This window comes from Scleropages formosus, chromosome 21, assembly GCF_900964775.1.
Source record: "Scleropages formosus chromosome 21, fSclFor1.1, whole genome shotgun sequence".
NCBI lineage: Eukaryota > Metazoa > Chordata > Actinopteri > Osteoglossiformes > Osteoglossidae > Scleropages > Scleropages formosus.
In genome coordinates, this window is record NC_041826.1 from 11665512 (window position 1) to 11691862 (window position 26351).

At 48.6% G+C, this 26351-nt stretch overlaps 1 protein-coding gene across 1 annotated transcript; it reads left to right on the forward strand.

Annotated features, from left to right (window-relative positions):
- Window positions 1-640: 640 nt before the first annotated feature.
- On the forward strand, window positions 641-21501 carry tbx21 (T-box transcription factor 21). The gene is made up of 6 exons (XM_029247273.1): window positions 641-1513; window positions 17012-17166; window positions 18416-18537; window positions 19165-19323; window positions 20051-20112; window positions 20308-21501. The coding sequence occupies exons 1-6, from the start codon at window positions 963-965 to the stop codon at window positions 21095-21097; spliced, it is 1839 nt and encodes a 612-aa protein (XP_029103106.1). The 5' UTR covers window positions 641-962; the 3' UTR covers window positions 21098-21501.
- The last annotated feature ends 4850 nt before the right edge of the window (window positions 21502-26351 follow it).

The window sequence follows — 26351 nt, forward strand, 5'->3', positions numbered from 1 at the left end:
ACTGGACTCGGCGCAGGACTTTTTTCCGTCACATTTTCCTGTTAATAACTTTCCTTGCAGGGCAAACGTTCGATATAAAACAAATTTAAATAATGGTGAAATAATTCAGACAATTATAGTAAGAAAAATAATTATAATTATTATTAGAGCAACAAGTGATCATGATGTAGTTAATTGTCGAAGACGTACGAATACTAACTAATAGAAAGGTTTTATGTTTCAAATAATCTGCAATTTTGTTACATAATTCTAGTAGGCTATGATATCTCACAATAACACTTTTATTTTAATAAGTACTAACCCCCATCGCAGCAATAACTTCGTTTTGTTCATAAAAAAAACTGGAAAATGTATCATGCTGTCACAACGAAAATGTTTTTTTTCTGCGTTGTTGTTTTAATTAAGAGTAAAACTGTTTTCAAATCTTGTGATTGAAACTTTTTTCATCTATTATAGCGCCAGACTCGCGCTCCACCGGGCCGGGGGGGGGATTTCGCAAGAGTTTGTGGGCGCGTTATTTTACTCTTTCCGCCAATCGCATCGAGGCATCCTACCGAGACCCACAGCGGGAGCCAATCACCTGCCGCGAAATGTATATATTATTCGAGGGGAGTAGCAGCGTGCGTTTGAAGCGCTGAGAGCGAAAGAGCGGATAGGCACGAACCGAAAAGCAGAGTAAAAATAACGGTGAGAGAAATAAGAGAAAAACAGCCTTTGAGGAAGCGCGAAGAGCACGCTAAATGACACGTTCGGGCTCGGCGCGCCTGTTTGAAACGTAGCGCCTTTCGCACCAGAAGAATCATGTGGAAGTTGCCCCGCGGTGCGCGCCGCTCCGCCGCGCTCCAGTGACCGGCCGGCGCCCGTCACCTTGCTGCACCTGGGCGCGTGGACGCTCCTCCTCCTCCTCCTCACGCCGGCGGTGACCCTATGAGCGCGCACAGATCCCCGGACCCGGGCTGCTCATGGGCGGTATAGGGGGCTCCTTGCACCTCAGCATGTTGAATGGCACCGAGCCGCAGGGCTGCGACAACAAGCTCGCGGACCTCGAGCATCACCTGCACCGCGCCAAGGACCTGGGCGAGCTGAAGGTGGGCATCCAGGACGCGCGCTTCTACTACCAGGAGCCGATCGGCGGCGCCCAGGACGGCGTGTCCGTGCCCTACCACGCGGGACAGGCCGTGAGCGCGCTGGGGCCGCAGGGGGGCCGGTTCTACCCCCATGCCGCGCTGGGCAGCTGCCCCTTCGGAGGGGTCCGATCCCAGAGCCGCGCCGGCCCAGGACACTCGTTCGCTCCCGCGGCGTCGGAGGCCTTCGGAACCGCGGGGAAGGAGGCGTACCAGGGCGGGGGGGAGAGCTACCCGGCGCCCTTCCAGCACGCGTACCCGCGCGCGCCCCTGTACCCGTTACCTGGGCTCCAGGTGTGCGGCAAGACGCAGGTGCTGCTCAACAACTACCCGCTGTGGGCCAAGTTCCACAAGTACCAGACGGAGATGATCATCACCAAGCAGGGCCGGTGAGTCCGCCCACGCCGCGCGCCTTTCCCACTTTTTTTTTTTTACCCTTTTTAATAGATGTAAAGCGCACAGGTACTTTGCTGAGCGGGGGGGGCGCTCGCTTCTGCCTCTGCCTCTCGTGCCTCTTCTCATCTGTTCTTCGCACTACTCACGGCTACTTATGTCTCTTTTACTTTTTACTCCCCTTTTACTCCTGTCACTACATGTATGTCCTCTCACTGTTACGGGCGCGCGCGATTTCCCTCCTCCGTCAATAAAGTTAATCTACTGTGACTGAACATTTATTTCGAGGGTCCGAAAGCCGCATCCTTCTATTTATGACTATTTCCTTTGCACTTCTAAAGTCTTTTTTTTCTTTTTTTTTTTTCCCCCTCCACCTGCTTTTAACTTTATTGCGACTTCAACACAGTGAATTTTATATTTTTCATACATGCAGTATTGGTGATGAGGTGATGAATTATTGATTTAATCATGCCCTCTTAAAATGAGCGTTAAACAAAGACTCCTTAAATCCCCTAAATCATATTTAGAAAATGAATTTTTGCGTCAAAAATCGCGCACAACTTGGCGGTGCTCAATGATCCGTGACTTTTTGGTTTCCCATGAATCATGTGAATCTTTCGCCTTTTAAGCCGGCGACAAATAGTTATAATTTGACCGGTATCCGCAATAGTGAAATTTTACACTTTGAACTTAGTGATTCGTCGTGATGACGAACAGGCGACTGAGACAGAAAAAGTTTAGTGCTAAGCTGTGAATAACCTTAAAATGGGGTGCTTGATCATCAGATATTTAATGATAATAAATTGTTGCGCAGGAAACTGTGTGTGTGTGTGTGTGTGCGTGAGAACACCGTGTTCACGCGCTCTGTCCGCGTGTCCCTTTGAAGCGCTCCTCTCTAAGGACCCGTCATCACGACAACGGTGTGTCGGGTGAACACGGTATTTCACGGTACCGCTGCGGTACACTGGGACAGCAGCTGCTGTGGAGTTCACTGCTGCGATGCCCTGGCCTGTACTCTCACTGATACTGTAAAAATTACCCTGCTGTATAAATAAGTAAATCACTGTAAATAACTTAATATTTTAATTAGTTTAATCGAAAAGTGTCAGATAAATGTATTAAATAATTATTAAATGTAATTATTAAAAAGGTTAGCCCCCCTCCCCCCCCTCCCTGGGGGGTAATATCTCGCTAATGGGATTTTAGGACCCCACTTCACTCCAATACACAAGGAGTGTGAGTCTCCGCTGGGGGTGTCTGCCAGGTCAGGAGGCACGAAGACCCCCTGAGGCTCATCATGATCCCACATGGGACACGTCCATCATGGTTAATTCATGGATGTCCATCATGGCCTTCTCCACTGGGTCTCACCGGGTCGGCTTTCCGGTTCTTGGTGGAGAAGAGACCCAGTTTATTTCTTTGTGCAGTGAAGAACACGTTTATTATGTGCGATTCTTATGTACTTTTTTTAGTCACAATTTACTCACACCTTGTATTTCAGTAACTTATGAATATGATGGTAATTTTCCATTTTTGCATATTTACCAGGATTTTTGTAGGCAGCAAAACTAGGTGAAATATGTGTATTTGCTTCAAGAAAAAACATTTAAAAGCAAGTGACGCTAAGGCAGGAGAAACTCCAGACTTGTCCACATGTTATACTTTGTGGTGTCACCTTCACAACGTCAGATATGCCGAAGTGTGAAGAAATATTTCTCGGTCAGATCCGGACTATATAAATTTGGTGTTGAATATATTTGCGTGCGACTGCAGTGTGTGGTGTGTAAGTGGCACCCTGTTGGGGGGGAGGGGGTCCGTGTTCCAGAAAGGTGTCGCTTTTCTCAAGTGTTTCATTTCAGTGAAGTGTCTCTGAAAAGAAACCAGTTCAAACTGCTCTCACTGACATATCAGAGGAGTTCCTCTGATCCTTAACCACATAGCACCCCTTCCTTAATGAATGGGCTTTTACTGCAGCAATTAACTCACAATCTGCTTTCATTAACATATTAATTGTGGGGGGCTAATTACAGGCACGCCTTGTTTGCGCAGAGATTACGACAGTGCCTTAGCATCGAGAATTTGGCGTCGTGGTGACGACGAGCGCAGTTTAAGGTCAGCGGTGGCCTTCGAATATGGAAGTATCACGAATATGGATTACTGCTCCGAGCAGTCGGTGGCGAGAGCCAAAAGCTACGTGAGACGAGGTCCTTAGGATGGACCGCTTGAGAAACGGGAGACGAGGAGGCAGCAGCTGGACCCAGGCGTCCGTGGGATGCTGAGGCCTCGAAGGCTTCTCTGCCTGCCTGCGCTGCCGGAAGAGATGCGCTTCCAAAGAAGGAAATCTCTCCGCACAAACAAGAGCAGCGGCGCCTCCTCCTCCCCGGCACTGCCCTGCACCGAGAATCCCACCGTGGCGCATTGGGTGCGTCCAGCAGCAACAGCAGGTTTCCACACTGGCAAGGGTTTCTCTGGGGTCGACCCCGTGTGATATAACTGAGCCGGAGATCGAGGACCACCAACGTCACTGCGATGGGGAGAAGAATGACAGCAGTGTGTCCCAGATCGTCGGTGCACATCAGTGGGGTCACTGGGATTTATATACATATATAAAATTAAAAGTGTTAGTCTTGAAGATGGTGCTTGACCAAGATGTCCAAGTATTGGATGGGCGCGGTAGACCAAATAATTCATATTACATTGATATTGTATTATTGTAGCTCTTCATTTCCATTCAGACCTGTCTGACTGTTCCAGTTGTCCTGCAGTTAACACTCTTGCCCCCCCCCCCCCCCACTTTTTCCCTCCTTTTAGCCACTCCTTGTGAGCCGTAAACGAAACTATAGAAAGGCGTTTCATGCAGTATGAAAGTTAGTCTGCTTGCGTGGACTCCTGTAACCAATGTGCGCGCACACACACACACACACACACACATATTTTCCATGGGTCTGCGCTGCCCCTGTGTTTCTATAGCCGTGTCGACCGATGTGGCACCGTGCCCACAGATGGGTTTCACTGTACAGTTAGTGGCACCCCCGATCAAAACACTGTCTGCTGTGAAGTTCTGCAGTTGCCTTTGTTTGAGCTAAAGTGTGAGCTGATAGTTTGTTTACTTCTCACATAGCTTTTTTTTGGTAAAAATTCAGAGATGTGCACATTGTTCTCAATTAGCTATTTAAGAGGATCGATTTATTTTAAGGCAACATGGTCATCATGAGCCCTCCGCTGAAACCCAATCTGAGCACTCGAACCATGGTCTCACCCTGCCGCTCTGCTCTTTTCTTACCCACAAGTTTATTTAAAGCCCCCGACGTGTGTGTGTGTGTGTGTGTGTGTGTGTGTGTGTGTGTGTGTGTGTGTGTGTGTGTGTGTGTGTGTGTGTGTGTGTGTGTGTGTGTGTGTGTGTGTGCGTGCTCTCGCGTGTACGTCAGACTTTGTTCCACACTCATGAACACACTCTTCTACCTCCTTTCATTCATCTCACACTTTTTCCCAGAGTGACTTGCAGTGTTTCCCACACTGATTTACCAGTTTATACAGCAGGGTAATTTTTACTAGACCAATTTTATGGTAAGAACTAAGTACTGCTCATGTCCCTCCTGAGTGACTGCAGACTGTGTTCTGCGACAGCTCACTCGCTGGAGACTCGTCCCTCGGGACATTATTGCAGAATTTACGCCTTAAATTATGAATGGTTTTTCAGACACTCTCCATATATCTAATGAAAGAGGGTAGGAGATGGGTCTCCACTTCGTCCTGTAAGTGTCACTCGTGGTTATCGCTAGTAGAGTAGTGGTTACAGCTGTTGCATTTGGATCTGAAGGCTGCTGGTTTGAATCTCACCTACTGCTGTAGTACTCTCGAACAAGGTACTTACCCTAAATGGCTCCAGTAAAATTACCAGGCTGTATAAATGGGTAAATAATGGTAAGTAGATTAACACTGTAAGCTGGTTTGGAGAAAAGTGTCGGATAAACGTAACTTTATTCTGAACCGGTGGTGCGCAGGCGAGGAGTGTGAAACACAGTATGCTGGGGAAAAACTGCTGCACGTGAGGTGCTGGAGGATGCGTGTGATGCTGAAGGAGGTGTGTGTTTCGCACGTTTGGCACAGGGTTTGTTTCTGAATAACCCATGAAAAAGTAGAATTTAATAAAACCAGGGTACTTTCATAGAGCACCTGCCTCTAAACTTTACTATATGAACTATTTGAGGTTGAGTCACTGGAGCAATTCTGCAGCTAACAAATTTCATATTCATAAGGGTAAATTAGCAGCAAAAAACCTTTTGTTGTTTCATAACGTCAAGCAGTGTATCAGTCCCATCTTAACCTCCAGTAACTGTAAAGATTAAAATAACTGATTTAATTTATTTCAGCCTTTTCATGTAACTTTCACTTCCCTGCCATTCTTTTCTTTTTTTTTTCTTCCCTTCACTTTTTGGATTAAGAAGTAAGTTCCAAAAGTGGGGAAAAAAAACCCCTGTTCTCTTTCCTTAAGAAGAGGAGTCAATAGGTTGAGCATTATGAGTGAGCTCTGAGGGACATGAACGCTAAAGCATTTTTACATAAACCAGTTATTAGTGGAATTACTATGTATTAAAATTTGTCTCAGATCAAAACCGAGAGAAACGAATTCACAAGACCTGTTTTGATGCGAATTCTTATTTTTGTGCAACGTCTCTTCTCTTCAAGACGTAGCACTGGAATTTCCACTGAAAAGCAGCAGCGTAAACGAAGAGCTTCATGTTGTGGTGTCATTTCGTTTTAGATCCTTTGCCGCATTATAATTAGCCGAGTCCTTTCAGTACAGACCGCGACCGAGTGACTGGCGGCGCCGTCTCCGCGCTGGACGAGCGAAGGGTTCGCGACAGCTTTAGGGACCGTCCAGGTGTGCCAGTTCTCGGCTTTACCGCACCTCACCGACGCGAGCAGGTCTATGCTGGTATGTTGCCGAGGGGGCAGCTGGTAGTGCCGTGGTTGGAGCTGCTGCCCTTCGAATCAGAGGTCACGGGTTTGAATCTCATCTCCTGCTATCGTGCCCTTGATCGAGGTACTTTACCGTGCATTGTACTGAATAGTGTGTGTGTGTGTGAGTGAGCGAGTGAGCGAGAGAGACGAGCCGTACGGTACGAAAAGGCAGCAGTGTGAACGGACGCAGCAGAAGGGACGGCTCAAGAGCCCGACGAATGGTCTGCACTGTGGTACCTAATACAGGAGCAGTCTGGGGGAGCTTTGGCATCCGGTAAAGACCCCCCCCCCCCAGATGCTGAATGCAGTTTCCACAGAAACAAAGGTAACGTACACTATTTGTAGCATTTCTGCAGTGTCTGTATAACGTCCCACGTGTGTTTGGACTGAGCTGCGGTCCTGGCTGCGCACCCTATTCCTTGACCAGAGGTGAGCCCTAGGCCTGAGCCCCGAGGCCTGAACCCAGACCTGAACTTTGAGCTTGAGCTCAGCTTTGGGTTCGGCTTCGGCTTCGGCGGCGCCACCGCAGAGCGGAGCAGAGCAGCAACGTTTCCCGAGCGAGTTTCGCGAGTGAGCGAGCGGAAGCCGAGCTCTGGTGCACGCACTCGATAAGGGTGGCCACACAAGGTTTGTGGTCACCTGCCCACCTCATCAGGGGAGGAAAAACCGCCCCCCCCCCCCCCCCCCCCCCCACTCCAAAGTCTGCCTCGAACAGCATGTGAGAAGCGCAAGCCTTGCAGCATCCTTGCACCATTGGCCCAGGAGCGTCTCCATTGTGCTCAGAGCGTCTGATCGGGGACATTGAATTGCAGAGCAGCTCGGGACGCTCCTGCTGGGCCTCCGCGGCGAGAGAACGCCAATTCGGAGCAGAGTGGCCTGGTCGGGCGAGGAGGAAGAGGAAGAGGGGCGGGGCAAAGGGAAGAGTGAGCGCCGCCGACGCTCTGATGGCAACGCAGAGCACTGGAGGTGCTTTTGAAGTGCATGAAACAGGGGAAGTTGGTACTTTTTTTTTCTTCTTCTTCCTCTTCTTTCTTTTCTTCACCCTCACTTCTTCAGCGGTATATTTAGAGCATAACAAGTGTGGATCCTTCAGAAGCCCAGGCTGTCTCTGAAGCTCCGCTTTGAAATGTGCAGTAACGGCACGAGGCGCCCCAAACTCGGCCTTTTCAAGTGCTCCTCTCAAACAAAGCTGCCGCGGCCCGTCCTCGGCTCTCCCCGTCGGCTGTGTCCACCCGCACGTCTCCGTCGACCCGTGTAGGAAGTGCCGCCGAGCTCGCCTGTACGTTGAGCATAAATACTTGAGCTCTATCTGGTTTCCTAGTGAACCAACGCCCTGAAACGGACTCCGTCGGTCGGCCCGAAAGCGCTCTTTCCATCTGCACGCCTGCAAGCGCAGAGTGACGTTTGCACACCAAAGTCAAGCGGCTGCGCGCTTTTTGAACATCTCATCCCGTGTTTTTGTGCTTTTGATGTATCATTGTGAAAGTAATTGGCCCGTTCTTATTCATCAGAAATTGTCTGCATTGCACTGAAAGAGATTAGACGTGTTGAAATATGTTAATTTCAGAACATTAATTCATCTGAAAGTGGGATTTTTTTTTTTTTTTTTTGTCCCGCTGATGTAAAAGCATTTTTTATTAATGTTCCGAGTCTTACAATATTTCTGTGAAAGTCCAGCATTGCAGAGGGTGGGCTGTCTCCACAGTTTTTACATGACTCGAGATTTAAAATAAATCAATTCCTATGTATGCATTTTTTTTTTAGAAGATTATGTGCAGTTTTTTTGACATATTCAATTTGTTAGTTCGTAGTTTTGTTTCTGGTTGTATTGCAGAAAAATACACAGAATTTTGGTCATTTTTTACAGGGAAAGATGGGGCGTTTGGGGGGAAAAGTTTCATGGAACTTCGCACTTTCAGGAATGTAGCGTAATTACGATCAAATACGATGGCAGCAATACCATCAGCAATGTAGATATTTTAAGCAAAATTAATATCCAATTCTGTATTATATGTATTTAAGGCTTTTGCTGTATAATTTCAAAAGTGGATCCATGCACGCATTAGTAGGGCGTCCATAGGTGCTCTGTTGGATTTCAGCCTGTTGGTGCTTATATGAGCTCATTAACTGTGTTAAAGGCGTCAGATTAAAGTTAATAGCCTCATTCAAGAATTAGCCATGTAGAGGAAAAAAGTCACAGGAAGAGCACACTAATTTGAGACCCAAAGGAACCATGGCCTACTGCTTTAACAAAAAAAAAGGCCCTCAAAGAAATGGAGCTTCGTTCAGTAGGTCCACGTGTGAAAGGTTACGCAAATAGAAGACGCTGGAACACGGGCCGTATGAATGTTAAATGACGCAGCTTGTAGGAAAGACCCGAAAGTGTGCAGTAATGTTCCTGCGAGAGCAGCGGCCTCAATGCTTTATTTATTGTTCCTGTCATGTTTCATTTTCTCGCGGTGACGTTCGGTGGAAGTGCACACGGCACTTCTCGCACATCACAATGTATCGCTCTCTGCAAACGGCTTATTAGCATCGAGTAAAGAAAAAAAAAAAAAAAAACTTTTACAGGAGAGCTTTAATGAAATGTTCACGTTAATGGAACGCCGCGTCCTCTTCCTCCTCCTCCTCCTCCTCGCTGCAAAGGAAATGCGCAAAACTATTTCAAGCTGGCGCCACGCGTTTTGCTCTTCGTCATTCGACTCATGAAAACACTTCCTGTGAGAGGTGGCGTCGGCGCCGGGCGTGCGTGCGGTCCCGCGCGGGGGTCCGAGCCCCTCGCGCCGCTGCTTGGCACCGCGGCTGAAGTCGAACGCGACGCGCACACGCCGTCGGCTTTCAGAGGCGCGGACGGACTCTTCTCGCTGCAATCTTCCCGTTTTCTTTTTCTTCTAGCAACGGCTGAATTTTCATTAGCGTGGTGACCAATTGATTGGCTGAAGCAGCGGGTGAAAAAACGCACACGCTCACTCTGTTAAAAGTTCAAAGGCAAGAAATGGCACAGAGGTGACAACTGCCACCTTTGAGGTCACGGGTTCGAATCGCACCTCCTGCTCTAGCCACCGTGCGTAAAGTGCTTTCCCTGTGCCTGCTGTATAAATGGGTAAATTAGTGTAAAAGGCTTAACGCTCGGTCACTTTGAAGGAAAGGGTCGGACAAATGTATGTGAATATACCGAACGCCTGCTTGTTGCTCCATCGCTTGCGTTCCGAGCCCATCCGAACGTCATCTCCAGAAGATGCAGGATGCCCTGCTGAGGGACGTGCGCTTGGCTTCGCCGGCACCTCCAGACCGCTGTGTTTTTGCTGCTGACGCAAAGTGGACCTGAACCCCCCTGTCCCGGCGAATCGGCGAGGCGTTCGTGCGGAACAGGCCGCTCTCCCCAGTGCGTCTCGCCATCCGCTCTCGCGTCCAGCCAAAGGATATTTTGTTCTAATTATTAGTACAGCATGTCTGACCACTGCGCACGCTGCTGTCTGTAACCATGATAACTTGATGGTGGAAAGTAAATAAAGACAGAGAGAAAGATGACAATAAGTCATCGTATGTATAGCATACTATATAGGCTGGAGGTAAAAGCACAGCTAAAAGTTTTGAATATGTACAGTCATACAGTGATTAAAGGACAGTTTACATTTACTCATCTGACACTCTTCTCTAAAGAAATTTACACATTTCAGCAACTTGGTAATTTTTATTGCTTCACTTCAAGATAAGCACCTCGATCAAGGCTATTTGAGCAGGAGGTAGGATTCGAACCTGCAACCCGCAAGTCCACAGACAGCATCTCTAGGCAATGCACCACCTGATGAGTTCACTGTAGGCTGATTGATTTTATTTAATTTATTTATTTATCTATTGGAAGGAGGGGTTTCAAGCGCTTCAAAACGTCACATCTCACCGCAGCATCCTTCTCTTTTACATTCTGTCGACGTTGTATGCGGGTCCCCTGTTGCCCCTGCACTCAGCACTGCCCTGCTCGCAAGCCCCTGTAATCCTGGCGCTGCTCTGCTCCTCTGTCACCTTCTAGGCTCCGTCCTGGAATGTCTCTCACACAGCCACTGGAAAGTGCACTCAAGGACTCCGTTTTTATTCATTCATCCGTTAGTGTCAGTGAGGCAGCTCTGTTGTCTCTGTGCCCCTTTCTCGTTTTACACACAGCTGACTGGTATGAATAACTCAGGAATTGGCAAACTAATTGCTGCTGCTACATATTATCTGGACTGGTTGTCAACACTGGCTAAAGGAATTCATCTTCCGTGGTTCTCCCCAAATAATGGAACCGAGGTGGAGACATTATTATAGAACAGATGCTGCACGCATTATTAATAATATTCCCTCAAGTTCAGTGCTTTTGCAGTTATTTAAGGGGATATAAAATGTCGCCGGTCATGACAACCATACACAGCTGCTGTGCACAAGGGTGCAAAAGAGTCTAATTGATGTCATGAAATTCTCAGCGCCAGTATAATGTTTCTGTGGCTGTGGGGAGCAAGTGAAACCCACCATGAGTTGCGTGGCCTGGGCACGGCACCGTCTTGCACTCATCACATGAAAATGAGGCAGGAGCGGCAGTGAGGCTTATTTCTGCCATTTGCCGTGTTCTTCTAAAATTCTTAGAAATGATTCTTGTGAATAAACACATGTCCCTAATGGGCAGAGTGCAGATGCCTTTGTGTTGGTGATTCCATGGTCTTAGTGTTTCCAAATTGCATCTCCACCTCGCAGCTGCATTGTCCCGGTGATTCCACTTGTCCCTTGTACTTCCTGCAATGTACACAGATACCATATTTAATGTTGCATAGAAACATTGCGTCTGGGGTGAGATTGTTCAGTGTCCGCACAACTGCTGACTGACACCTCAAAAGAGAGGACTAAGTGAGTCACTGGAAATTTTTAATGCTAATATTGAATAAAGGGAGGAATATGAAATATGAAAATAAAACTGGTGAATGAATAAATATAGTAGTCACACAGCCAACGAACACGACGTGCTTTGTTCATTCGTTTCGGATAGCACTGTTAAGTACAGAAAGAGTGTTAAGAGCTCCTTTGAAACTAGATAAACTCGTCAATTGATGGAAAGAATTTAGACGTCTGTCCACGATGCCCGTTAGATTATCCGGTTAGAACTCCTGACTGGAACATTTCAGTCTAATAGCTGAGGGCTATAAACCCATTTTAGGTAGAGCTCTGTAAGTGAATATGGAGCTGCTGAACCTCATGGCCACCTGGAATGACACCAGTGTAAGTTCTGTGTGTAATGTATCGGCACAAGTCCTTAGCATCAACATCACGTCTTCCGGGTGCCTGAGTCAGAGCCCTGTTTCTTCAATTCGCTCATTTGGGTTCTGAAGTGATGCTCGTTACAATAGAAAATCCCTATTTCTAAGTGTCGGTGTATCCTCGCACTTCACGTCTTAGGGTTAAACTCTTAGTCCACAGCAGACATTTTCAGTGAAACAAATGCTCATCACCAGCAACTCAATGTGCAGCACCAGACCTTTCGGGAGCTGTCAGCTGTGCACCAGCACAGTGCTGGGGTTGTTCTGTAGGGGCACGAGCCATGCCAAACGGCATTCAGACAAGTCCTCAAAGACCCTGGTTCTACTTGCTGCACTTCAGGTGGTCTCCCCCCAGGCGAACGAGACCACCACCCACCTTAAGGCACCGGAACGGTTTCCTCTGTAAATATGAATGTTTTGCAGCAGCACACGCTTTCAATGAAACCCTGAAGATTCCCCTTCATGCAAATTTGCCTCCCTTGCAATACCTCCTTTGGTTTCTCTGGCTGGTTCTAATTTCCGATAAAAGAGCTCTCTTTTAATAACTGAAATATCTGGGCTCACTCAGATGAGGAAAATGACAAGTCTTGCGGCTCCTCTCTTTTAATCATCCTTTCTTCAAATGTGTGGGTGGAGAACAGCATGATTTACATGAAGAACAGGTTTCCTCCTGGTTTCTTTTTTCAGTTATATTGACAACCGCCAGAACATGCCTCTTAAGTCTTATCAGCACAGGAGATGCTTCTGCTATTTTGTTTTGCAGAAAGAAATGCTCGATTAATTTGTCCTTCGTTTGCCTTAAAAGTCGGTAGACAGCTGTTTGCATGGGCGCGGAGCAGAAAGAGGAAGTGAGAGGCGTGAGTGTCATAGAGCTCAGGCGCAACTGGGCTTCCCCTCCATCAGGCCAGAGCCAGGAGTTCTGCTGTGCTATAGGGGTGCCTTCACCATTGTCCAAAGGTCCAGTGCAGTTGACACTTTGCATCCATTCATTTAGCAGGCTCTTTTCTCCAAAGCAACTTACACTGATTTACCCTTTTATGCAGCAGAGTCATCTTTACTGTATCAGTTCGGAGGAAGTACCATGCTCAAAGGTAATACAGCAGCAGGTGGGACTCAAACTTGGCACCTCTGAGTCCAGAAGTGGCAGCTATAGCCGCTGTGCTACCTGTTGTCCGCAGAAAAAGCTCTGGGTGCGAATTCCGGGAGGCAGTCGTGTGGAAGACCAGTCTGGCTGACGCCGCTCATCGGGCATGGAAATGTAGATGAAAACTACCCTCGGACTCAACCTGAACTGCACGCAGCACAGCATGTAAATAGTTTGTATGTGTCAGACAGTAGTTTGTTTATAGCAGTGTTCAGTAACAGAAATTTCTCATCTGAGAAACGTGACATAGTTGCTTGCTTACACACACACACACACACACACACACACACACACACACACACCATGCTTTCAGACAGCCCTTAGGGACGTTATTGATTTCTCCTGGTGAAACAGACTGAGCATGCGTGCAGTTGACCCTAATTTCAGTTCCAAAATGCCTTAGGGCCACGTTGCAGGTAAGCTGTGCGTGGAGGCCCCTGACGGCCCCGTCCCTGAGCCCACACTCTTGGTGCCCACAGGACTCGAGTGGGAGATGAGCGACACTCGAGCGAGGGTCTCTTCTGACACACAGCACTAATCTTACACTTAAGGAAAATGTCAAAGCTTCTTGGTGGGAGAAAAAAGCTAAATGCATTCAAACTCAAATTTGACTTTAAAGGTCCATGTAAAGTGGAGAACCCTTTTTGAATTTATTTATTTTTAAAACTGACCACTGCAGTTATGGCCGGAGGGCAGGAGTGAACGTTCCCGATGGCCAGTCATCTCCGTGGCCCCACTGACGGTGTGCCAGTGCAGGAGCCACCAAAATGCCCCGCTTTTTCTCCTTCTGTTTTCTATAGCAGCCCACTGAATGTAGACGTGTGAAAATGGGGGGGGGGCGGGGATCGAGCGACTTGTTTGTACCATCGCTATGTCTGCGTTCTGCGGACCGCTCTCTTCTGTGAGCTTTCGAAAGTGGCTTAACCAGAAAGATGTGGCAGGTTCCACACATCTAAAGCTCTGAATGTACAGCAATATTTGAAATCCGCTCGCAAGTCTGCCGCTCTTGTACTGAGCCGGGGACGGAACCAGCCGTGGGAACGGACCTTGCCGGCGCTCGCTGCGGTCCAGAAGGTGGCTAGTCTGATGCCGCGAGATTGTCAGCGGCGACATCAGCCCCTCAGTCACGGGCCAGCAAGCAGGATGCAGTCAGGACAGGAACGGAGACTGTCGGTCTCAACGACCGCAGCACAGACTCTGCTGGCTGTAGGCCGATGGCGCGCCGTAAGTCCCCCACCCCTGCTTCACTCAGGTAACCGCAGCTCTCCCACGTGTCAGGAGTGCTGCCTGGAAGGGAGACACACAATGTTTTTTGGTCGGTTGTTACAGGGACCTAGATGGGATGTTGTCCAGCTGTCAGGCTCAGAAGAATTATCCAGTGTCCAGTTTAAAGCAGCATCACAATGGAGAGAGAGAGAGAGAGAGAGACACACACACACACACACACACACACACACACACACACACACACACACACAGTTTAGTCACTAGTCCACCCAAGCAGACATGGACAGCCCAGGCTCAGTGAAGTGGCAGTTCTACTCGCTGCTCCATTGTGTCACCCTTCCTTAATACTTTTGTATGACTTTGACTTATAATTAACCTGATAATTAAACTTACCTTTGCTCATGTAGCGATATTTTTCCTCGAGGCGACTTACAACCGAGGAAACAAAAGCACTTTTCACAAACCATTTAGACACGTGATTTTCGAAGCAGTGAGCATGTCCAATACGGCTGTTGTCGCCAGCGCACATTATAGTAGCTGTGTGTAGAACGGAGAGGAAACACAGAGGTGATGGTGACAGGTGGTGTGATGTGGGTTTATGGAGCACTTATGAGATCAAGAGGGAACTGGGTCTCAAAGAGATGGCTTTGAGACCCTTCCTGAATGTTGAAAGGGATTCAGCAGCTCTGAGGGACATAGGGAGCTCATTCAACCACAGTGGGGCCAAAACTGAGAACCTGCAGACTTTAGGTTTTGGACCCTTGTGTGTGTGTGTGTGTGTTTGTGTGTGTGGACCTCCTTCTCCCCATATTACTGTAATTTATGATTAAACTGCTTTGGTGTGGCAGTGTAGTGTCATTTTATCTCTGAATACTAATGCAGGAAAAATAAATACCAGCACAAGAAAAAAAACTATCTGTGTACTGTGTCTAGATGTGAAGTGTGTCAGGGATGTTTTTCAGTCTTTGACAGTCAAAACTGAACATAACTATGTACATTGTATGACTACATTTTTTTCTGCTTTTCATACTCCTGAACTAGTAATTCCTAGAATACTGTTGGGCAAAGTGTAATTCTTAATTTTGTGTAATATGTAAATTTTTTTTTTTATGTGAAAATATCAGCAGTAAATACCAAGCGGTAAAACTGCGTAACCAGTAATCGAACGTTTCACGGTGAACAAAGTACATCCTTAGGGTAGAGCCAGAATAGTTTCACATCTAATTGTATGAAATAGATTGTTAAATATTAATTAATTTAGTTATTTGCACCATAGCGGGGGTGAGGTGGCGCAGTGGATTGGACCAGGTCCTGCTCTCTAGTGGGTCTGGGGTTCGAGTCCCGCTTGGGTCGCCTTGCGACGGACTGGCGTCCCGTCCTGGGTGTGTCCCCTCTCCCTCCAGCCTTGCACCCTGTGTTGCCAGGTTAGGCTCTGGCTCCCTGTGACCCCGAATGGGATAAGCGGTTCAGAAAATGTGTGTGTGTGTGTGTGTGTGTGTGTGTGTGTGTGTGTGTGTGTGTGTGTGTGTATTTGCACCATTTATAGATCACGGTAATGTTTTTCTCCGTCCATTCACGGTAAATGCCTTGATTAAGGATACCACAGCAGGAGGTGACATTTGAACTTGGATCTTTTGACTTGAAGACAGCTGCTCTAACCACTGCTCCCCCTGGTGGTTCAGTGAATGATTATATGAAACTGAGCCACTAAAGCTGCTAAGTATGTACGTGTGCTTCAGTGGTCAACATTTGGGGGGGCAACCTTTGTTCATTGTGCACAAACAGGATGGAAATCTGACCACGCCCTCCTCCATACGTTCAACACAAACACATACTGTATATTTACGTGCAATTTTTTTTTTTTTTTTTTAACAGATACACACATTAGCAAGAGGTCAACAGGCAGAACAGTATTTTTCTGATCCACAGGACATTCTTTATTTTTGCCGGCATCTTACCCACAATCCCTCTAACCCTCCCCGCGACGCATGTTGTATTTGAGGCTTTTTTTTGAGTGTTTTGCCAAGTTCCCTCTGCTCGTATCGCCTGGGGAGCCGCTGACCTCTCTGTTACCTCCTCTCTGTGACGGGCGCTGCGATCGGAATCAGTTCAGTGCATGAAGCCACAGCAATCGCCCGCCGTTTCTGCTCGCATCTTTTATTAAGGAGGGCCATTAAAGATTCACGTGTGGCCCCCGGGCCTCCGCTCCCCTCTCCCTGGCCCCTTAACCCCTTCCGCCGTAGCCTCGTCCCCGGATCGGCATCACACCGCACCTGTCGTCCCTCCCGCTGGAGCCCGGCAAGCTTTAGTGGTTTGGCCTCATGGGCCATGGTGCTCGACTCCATCCGCCCGGCCGTCGGACCCATTCCGGCACATGGCTCGTGGCCACATGGTGGCGCCGTGGAATCGGGCGGCTGAATCCGGACTCCGCTCTTGTCCCTTGTGTTGAGGTGTGGCCGCTTGCCTCCAGGGGCATCTGGTTGTTCCTCTGACCTTGAGATGAAATCCTTTATGGAGTCAAGAACATGGTACTGGTTAAAAATACCGCAGTCGTTTATTAAAAACGCCCCAATGCCAGTCACCTCAAAACAAAGGACTTTCCACACAAAAATAACCACCAGCAGGACCCACGACTCTCATTTATTTACTCTTTTTCTCTGATGCTTTTCTCCAAAGCGACTTAATTGATTTACCCATTTACACAGGTGGGTAATTTTTACTGTATCAATGCAAGGTAAATACCTTTATGAAGGGCACTACAGCCAGAGCTGGGATTCAAACCCAGGTCATCTGAGTGCAAGGCAGCAGCTTCAACCGCTGCGCCCCCTGGTGCCCATGTCTTATTGTTTGTTTGTTTGTTTCCCTCGTCGTAGGAGGATGTTCCCCTTCCTCAGTTTCAACATCAGCGCCCTGGACCAGTCTGCCCACTACAACGTGTTCGTGGACGTGGTTCTGGCCGACCAGCATCACTGGAGGTACCAGGGCGGGAAGTGGGTCCAGTGCGGCAAGGCTGAAGGCAACATGCCAGGTACGGTCACACTGTCTGCAGCGCTCTCGTACTACATGGGTGGCACAGCGGGTAGCTCTGGTGCCTCATAGACAGTGCAGATGAGTGCAGATTCGATGCCCACTCTGTGTGTGTAGAGTTTCATGTTTGCGTGGGTTAGGGTTAGGGTTTCAGGTGGACTGGTGACTCTGAATTGCCCATTTTGTGTGTGTGTGTGTGTGTGTCTCTATGTGTGTGTGTTACAGTGCTCTACTGTGTAAGTGTGTCAGTGACTGTAGGTAGTGCACTGTAGTGTAGTGTATCTAACACTGTTCATCACCCTGGGGCAAACGACTGCCTTCTACAGCTTTACCCCGGTGAACACCAGGGGGTGCAGTGGTTAGAGCTACAGCCATTGGACTCAAAAGTGACAGGTTTGAATCCCACCTCCTGCTGTAGTGCTCCTGACCAAGGATGTTTCCCTGAACTGATGCAGTAAAAATTTCCCAGCTGTATAAATGTGGGTAAATCTAAGTCACTTCGGAAAAGAGTGTCCAATGATGTGGATGTTACCATGGTGCACACAGTGTACCCTCAGCCCTCTGCAGAGCGACCAGGGATTAAAGGTGCGAAAAGAGCATGGCAACATACAGGGTGCGAGTCGGCACAGCGGACGTTGACTTCCTGAGCATGCGGTGAACGAACACACACACACAGACACACACACACACACACACACACAGGGCAGTTAGATGTGCAGATAGAGAAACACAAGACCTGCACAAACAGACTTGCTGATGCATCTGAAAGATTACCAGATGGAAGTGTGTGTATGTGTGTGTGTGTGTCCACTGGCCTTATCGACGCGCCGTACCACAGCCGCATGTTCCCGCAATGCTCACAGCAGCCTCCTTTCTATCGGAGTCACTAGGGCACTAGAGCAGAGTCGATAAGTGTCCTTGCACTTATTCACAGTGCACTCAAAGGACCCAGGTTCAAATCCCACCTCCTGCAGTAGTGCCCTTGATCCGGGAACTTACCCTGGACTGATACAGTAAAACTGACCCTGCTGTGTAAGTGGGTAAATCAATGCAAGTCTCTTTGCAGGAAGGTGTGTGATGAATTAGCAACAGTGAAGGTGTTGCTCCCAGGTGTGACGGACTCCGGTTCATGGATGAGCGATTGTTCACTAACAGTGACTCACAGTCCATTCGTGTGTGTCAGTGAGTCTGTCAATGACACTGAGCCACCCTCTCTCCGAACCCCTCCATCCCCTCCGCATGCTGCTAAGGTAACCGGATGTACATGCATCCCGACTCGCCCAACACCGGGGCTCACTGGATGAGGCAGGAAATCTCCTTCGGCAAGCTGAAGCTCACCAACAACAAGGGCAGCTCCAACAACTTGGCCCAGGTAGACGCAACACAACACAACACACACACACAGAAATCTATATGATTGCACATAAATGAAATCACACACAGGTACAACAATCTGTACTTTCGAACAGCTGTGAACTCCATTTGTGCCATCTGAGAATAGGTATGTGCATTTATATACACACAGACACACACACGTTCATAGAAAGCACAGACAAATTGAATTTACAGCTGTAAGCTATAGATATGTATTACTGTCATATATCTATAAGGCAATGATAATTGTATGCCTTCTATAAATACTAGTGACTCAGTAAAAAAAAATTAAAATGTGCGTGTTTATATACGGGGGACATGGTGGCGCAGTGGGTTGGACCGGGTCCTGCTCTCCGGTGGGTCTGGGGTTTGAGTCCCGCTTGGGGTGCCTTGCAAGGGACTGGCGTCCCGTCCTGGGTGTGTCCCCTCCCCCTCCAGCCTTACGCCCTGAGTTGCCAGGTGAGGCTCCGGTTCCCTGTGACCCTGTGACAAGCAGTTCAGAAAGTGTGTGTGTGTGTGTTTATATACATATATATCTCTGTATGAACACACAGACACAGAGTGTATTGTATTAAAGTGCTTCTTACCTTGCACACCTGTGCCGTCACTTTGCTCGGTACCGAAGATGATCGTCCTGCAGTCGCTGCACAAGTACCAGCCGCGGCTGCACATCGTCGAGGTCAAGGAGGACGGCACCGAGGACCCCTTCCTGGCCTCCAAGGCGCAGACCTTCGTCTTCCCCGAGACGCAGTTCATAGCCGTGACGGCGTACCAGAACGCCGACGTGAGTATTCTCAACTGCACCACTTCCTGCAGCACCTCCTGTAGCCCCGCCTACCTCCACCGCACAGTTACACCGTACACTCGTACCTACGCCGTACATCCACCAGGGCCTGTTCTCCACGGCGTCGTTCGCTGACTCGTAACCGGCGTTGAGCTGACAGGTTAATCCGAGGGGACTGTCGGCGCGCCAACGTACCGCGTAATAACCGCGGTACATCACCTTGGAGTGCGACTACCTTTTAGAGCCTTTCCGAGCGGGCAGCAGGTGGTGCAGCTGCTGCCTTTGCGCTTGAAGGTTCCGGATTCATGTCCCACTTCCTGCTGTGGTGGAATCCTTGCCCTGAATTGGTGCAGTAAAAATTACCCTGCTCTGTGAATGGGTAAATCGGTGTAAGCAACTTTGGAGAAAAGCGTTAAATCAGTAAATGTGTAAGAGACGCTAAACTAGAGTCATTGGTCACTTTGTACAGGAGAGCAACGTAAAACACACACACCTGGAGGAGAGATGTGCAAACACACACACACACACACACACACACATAGCTGGAGATCATGGCATCTCCTCACACTGTAAAAATAAACTGAATTGATTTCTGTGTGTTCAGTACAGCAAGTTACTTCGTCCATAAAGAGTAAATCTCCTCTGGCTCCTTATAAATAATTTGGTTGTAACACAGACCACCCCCCCCCCCCCACCCCCTTTCTGCCTCCTGCTGTTTCTTGCACAGATCACTCAGCTAAAAATAGACCACAACCCTTTCGCCAAAGGTTTCCGGGACAATTACGACACGTAAGTAAGCGGCGGGCGGGGGACATCCAGTAACATTTGGGGTCAGACAAAGTTCTCGTAACATAATAAGTGTTGGAACGCCGAGCTGCTTCTGTGCTTTTGGCCCCATTTGTGAACATAACACGAGTGTCGGGGATACATGCAGCACTGTCTGTGCGGATCGAGGGACTCACTGTGGACCAACGTCCCCCGCAGGCTGTACGCGCCCCCTGACTCCGCCGAGCGCCTCACTCCCTCCCCCTCGGAGACCCAGCCGCTCCTGCCGAGCGGCTGCTACACCCAGCCCTACCTGGGCGAGCCGTACGTGAGCTCCCTCCCGCAGGGCCGCTTCTACGGCCGTGATCGGGCTTCCGGCGCCCAGCCGGCTAAAGAGCCGGGCGGCGGCCCTCACGGCCACTGGTACCTCCCGGGCCAGCAGGGGGTGCCCTCCAACCGGCTGGACTTTAACTCCTACGAGGGGGACTACTCGGCCGGCGGCTTCTACAAGCCCTTCCCCCTGCAGGGCTCCGCTCACCCCCACCTGAGCTACTATCCGGATCACCCGTTTACACCTAGCGGCGTCTCCGGTGCCACGTCGGGGGCGTGGGGTGCGAGCCGCCCATCCCCCCAGTACCTCGGCCACTCCCACCCCAGTAAGGCAGGTCCGGGTCTGGGCTGGTTCCGCCCCGTGCCCCCCGCATCCTCCTCGTCGGCGTCCTCCGACCCCCGGGTGCACCCCAGCGCCCTGCTGGAGCCACCACCCCTGCCGCCGGCCCTGCTGCCCGACAAGCCTAAGGAGCCGGGCGAGGACCCGTGGCTTGAACCCACCTCCGTGAGGTCCGTGGACTCGGCCGACTCGGGACTCTACGATGGCGCCGAGAGCAAGAGGAGGAGGGTGTCTCCGTACGCCTCGAGCACCGAGAGCTCCCCGCCCACCCGCGGCACTGAGGCCGGCGAGAAGGACAGCGGCAGCGACGCTGGCTACTACGGCTTCTACAACAATTAGGAGGAACACCATCGCCCCCGTGTGGCCGTCGCCCACCAGCCTGCGCTGACGAGGCACAGTTCGGGGTTGGAGCTCATCCCACACCGGAAGGCATCTAGGAGGGGCGTGTGCCGGTCCACCGAGCTTGACCACATCCTGCCATCGCAGCAACCCCAGATCACGGTAGCAGCACGGTAGCAACACGGTAGCAGCAAAGTACACACGGGACGGTCCTCAACACAGACCTCAGTCGGTCAGCAGGTTCTTTTTACCGTGGTCTACATTTTTACCGTGCTGTGCTGTACCTACAAGCAAAGGCAATCCAGCTGCCCCCCCTTCACGTACTTTTTTCTCCCTGTATTGGTCCAGCAGGTGGCGTAGTGGTTAGAATCGCCATCCCTCGACTCAGAGGTCACGGGTTTGAATCCCACCTCCTAGTGTAGCTTTTTCGAATAAGGTACTTAATCTGAACTGATAATTGATGGGTAAATCACTGTAAGCAGCTTAACAGCCAGTTTGGAGAAAGGTACGCGCCAAATAAATCAACAAATATAAACGTGTTGCTTGTGAGATGTGAGTGCAGGGAAAGCTGGGTGGGAGGATCTCTGACTGGCGCCCCAAAGGGCATCAAACCCAATCCGCAGGTGTCTGTGCCATGTTCGCAACCTGGAAACTGCAGCCCTTTTTCCTCTGCCTTTTTGATATTTCTCTTTCAAAGTTCGCGATGGCCAGCATCACCTCGTGGTAAGAATAAGAACGGGAGGAAGGGAAGGGGAGCACAGAAATGTCCCCTTTGAGTCAGACCTTTAAAAAATATCACGCGAGCTCAGACGTTCACTTCGCCGTGACACAGGTTCAGAGCATACGCTGGGTCTCATGTTACAAACACACCTTGAACTGTTCTCAACTGGATTCGTTCAGAAATCCAAGGAGTAAGTCATTGTCAGTAGAAGTTGAGTTATAGACATCCCTCCATTAGTTTGTGACTTTGGCACAAACCTGAGCTCCGCCTACGACAAATTAACAGTTGAATGAAACATCTTCTCATTTTTATTGGCCGCTCGTCCAGCGCTCCAGAGCTTATCCTGGAAAGGCAGGGTGTAAGGCATGGAGCGCAATGGATCGGACCCCAGTCTGTCGCAGGGCAGTTTTGTGCTAAAGCCTCAGCAGATTCTTCTAGAAGCCCGTGCAGTGTTTTTCAGCATCTGGCTGTTTTCAGTTTGCGCTATCGTCTATATACTCAATAACAGTGTAGTAATATATGTACTTTGATTTATTTGCTGGGTACATTTTGTAAAAGCCTAGCTAAATGGAAAATATGCTGAAAGAGATTGCATTTTTATTCCGTTCGGGGAAAGTTTCGGTTAAAACTAATTTTAAATCACTGAAAAATACATTGTTTTCAGAAATCCCTGTGTGATGCTGGCTGTCACCTGTAGACAGGTAATAAAATAATGAACAAATTAATGTGTAGCATGCGTTGTTGTCTCAGTACTGATCGCCGACACTCGAACACCAGACAGGAGTTGGATGAGAGCTGAATTTACTCTTTACTGTCAGCTAATGTCGGTTTGTGGAATAGCAGGTGAAGACACCTGATCAAAATCAAAAATAATGAAATAAGCTGAAACGTTTGGAAATACACCAGTCGAATGTTTGTCACATGAGCACCCAGCGTACTCAGAACTCGGAGGACCGAGGCTTGTAGGAATCGGACGTGCGGCGGCGTCAAGCGGCGTCGCAATGAATGAATCCCGGTTGCTGTTATTTACGAGCGTCCTTGCGCTCGCAGGGTATCTGCGAGCGTCGCTCAGCCCGCTTCCGCGAGCTGTAACGCGAAGCCGTGTTGTGGCTCGCTGCTTCCGGAAGAGGCCTTAAGTGCCACGACGGCCGCAGTTAGTGGACCGCTGTTATAGGATAGCACACGGGTTACAAGCACAAATCTCTGGATCCTGTGTTCTCCTCGTCCCCTGGTGAACTCTCTCTCACACACACACACACACACAGAGCTCCTCTGCTGCCTAGCGAAAGGTCCCTTGGCTGCAGAGGACGGACGGATGGAAACCCAGGCCTGGGGAGTTCTCACGGGCTGCTTCACATGGGCTCGGCCGCCTGCACACAGGGCGAATCTGGGGGACAGGGCAGCTTTTTAATAATAGTAATAACACGGTAATAAGTGTCACCCCCAGTGTCACACTGTGCTTCCTACACCCACTGTGTGTTCCAGCCTGCATTTACTCCAGTCTCTTCCGTGGCATAAACACACCTGTGCGGTTTTAATTATGTTTTTATAGTTTTTTTTTTTTCTACGTGCTTTGAAGCTCTTGGTGAAATTTTAACATGTGCCACACTGTTTAACTACTGTGAATTGTCTGCTGTTCCGGCACAGATGGACGGAATTGAAAAACGTTTAAAAAGCACACTGTTCAGGGTTTTCATTCCAGGGAAAATGTTCTCAAGCTGGTCTTTCACTTGGAGGTGAAGGTCTTACTAGGAAATTGGCATCGGAATTGTTCTGCTCATGAGTAGGTTTGTGAAACTGGCAAAGGGAGATGTTTTTCCTGGAGGAAGAGCTGTGGAGCAGAGGGATGGGAATGGAGCGGAAGGTGGTGTGACCAGAGCTGAAGGTGGGGTTTCCCAGAGGAGCTCTCAGGGATGGGAAGAGGATGGAGAAGTGCAGGGAGCATCACAGGAGCCCTAAAAAGCCTTCGTAAGATGGGCAGGATGGGGATGGAGGCACACGGAGCATTTGTTTGTGTGCGTGTGCGTTTGCGTAACAGTGACTTCCGCAGAGCTTTCTGCACATACAGTCAATTTCTAAGGCTATTCCAAGACAATTTGTGTTTAAACCTTTAAAACCGTGTTTTTCTCATGTGGTTTGAAAGCTATAAGACAAGTGGAGAGAAATGCTGAGTCATCGCTGTGCGCTGGGGGAAGAAATATGTATGGAAAAATGGATTTTTTTTTTTTTTTTTTTTTAAAAAGACAGGGGTAGGAACTGAGGCTTTAGTGATGATCCTCCATTCTCCTTCAATGTTGTGTCTCTGAAACCTGTTCTCTCCCTGTCTGTAGGTTTCACGTAACGGTCAAGTGCCATTCCAGCGATAAGTGCAGAGTCACTGCAACTGTTGCGTCAAACGGGTTGTAGAGTCACGGTAACGCCGCTGTAGAAATGCACTGTACAGATAGAAAAGGAAATACGTTGTCACCAGGCCAGTATAAGTTGTATGCAGTCATATTTCTGTGCTGGTACTCTGTGCGCAACACGTTTCCTCTCCGTTTCTGCTGTGTTTGCGCGCTTGGGAAGGAGACAAACTCTCTCCGCGATCCGACATTGAAAAAGTTCACCTTGAAAGGCGTCGCGTGCCAGCACTGATGAGACGTGTGAGACAGGCGAAGCCGTGTTTCCTGCAGCTGTTCCGTGTGGGGAGGGAAACGTGACTTGTCAACAAGCACACCGGACACTTTGGAGGCTGACATCTCGGGCCAGGTGTGTGTGTGTGTGTGTGTGTGTGTGTGTGTGTGTGTGTGTGTGTGTGTGTGAGAGAGAGAGAGACCTGCGCTCCACCCGCAGACACGTTCCTGCTCCCACCTGCCCCCTGTGCACGTTGCTCTTTCAGTCGCCTGCCTTTTTGAGCCACAGCGCTCTAGATCAGGGTGTCCGAAGCGTGTCCCGAAAGAACACACTCTATTGAATCTCGATACTGCAGTTGGATGTACACACTGCACATAAATAAAATACATCAAAATAAATGGTAATTTTTACTTTCAGAAGGGGGCATGGTGGCGCAGTGGGTTGGACCGGGTCCTGCTCTCCAGTGGGTCTGAGGTTTGAGTCCCGCTTGGGGTGCCTTGCGACAGACTGGCATCCCGTCCTGGGTGTGTCCCCTCCAGCCCTACGCCCTGTGTTGCCGGGTAGGCTCCGGCTCCCCACGACCCCGTATGGGACAAGCGGTTCAGAAAATGTGTGTGTGTGTGTGTGTGTGTGTGTGTTTTACATTCAGTGGGTCATTTACTATGAGTTTCACACATGCAGCCCTGGGCCTAAAGCAGGTTGGACACCCCAGTGTCGACAGGTGGTCCTGGGGTGAGATCTGTGCAGACGAACCAGAACAGCGCATAATATTTCATTTCACACTGAATATTAAAATACACAGTAATTCCGTTCCCCCCTACCTCAGCTGGGTCACATAGCTTTTCTAAAATTAAGCCCCCCCCCCCCGCTCAAATTGAACAGTGTAGAAAATAAGTTGTCAGTATTATTGGTTTGCTCATAGCTGAAAATGTTTTTAAGTGCAGTTATAGCAGCAGTTGGGAGATAATCTGATTTAAGAAGTGTTTTCTGGCATAAATCTGTTTCTTCCTGCAAACGGCGCTCATTCCACACCGGTGCACGACGTGCATTCATAGCTCATACTTGATACAGTAATCACTGAAGAACTGTATGTCGATACAGAAGAACAGAAAATATGAGCCGTGTGGACAGTCGAAGCTCCATTCCTCATTCACTTGAACCCAGTGGTTTAGTCCATTTTTTGCTCCAAAGGCTCATGAGTGTTAGTTTTTTTTATGTACTTACATTTTTTTTACATAATGAGCCACTTTTTGGATCTTGAAGTGCATAGGTTATTATGTTCCGTGTTTCCATGAATGAAGAGAATAAGTTAAGGTCCACATTCTGGTCAAGCCTTCAAGTTGTCCCTCGGTTCAGACTGTAGCGAATATCACATTTATTCTAATGCTTTTTTTGTTTCATGCTCAGTGTGCACTATTTGTTCCCTAAGTCATGAACCTGTTATCCATTCTGTGGATAAACTTTATAAAAACTTGTTTTGGTTGAAGGCCAAGTTATTTACCTGTATTTTTAACGCGAGTGTTTCAGGTAATGGAAAGATGATCAGGTGACCACAGTATAGCTAATAATACCTGTACATATTCAGAATTTAAATGCTGTATTTTGATTTATTTTACGTCATAAATGACTATGCCCGTCAATCTTTCAAATAAGGACAGAGGCGTTTATTTATTAAAGCTGTTTTAACCTTATGTATTGTAATGACTTGTTTTTTAAAAAGAAAATAAAGATTTAAGTACTTGAAAGTTGTACAAATGAGCGTGTTGATTGTGTGTTACTTGTCACACATTGTTTTCAGTAGTACAAAGAAAGGTATGATATGATTAAAGAGTATAAAGCATTCAATCCCAGAGCACATGTCACTTAAAAAGTAAAATTCCCAAGAACTATGCAGTGTAAGTGTACCAGCTGTATGTAAAT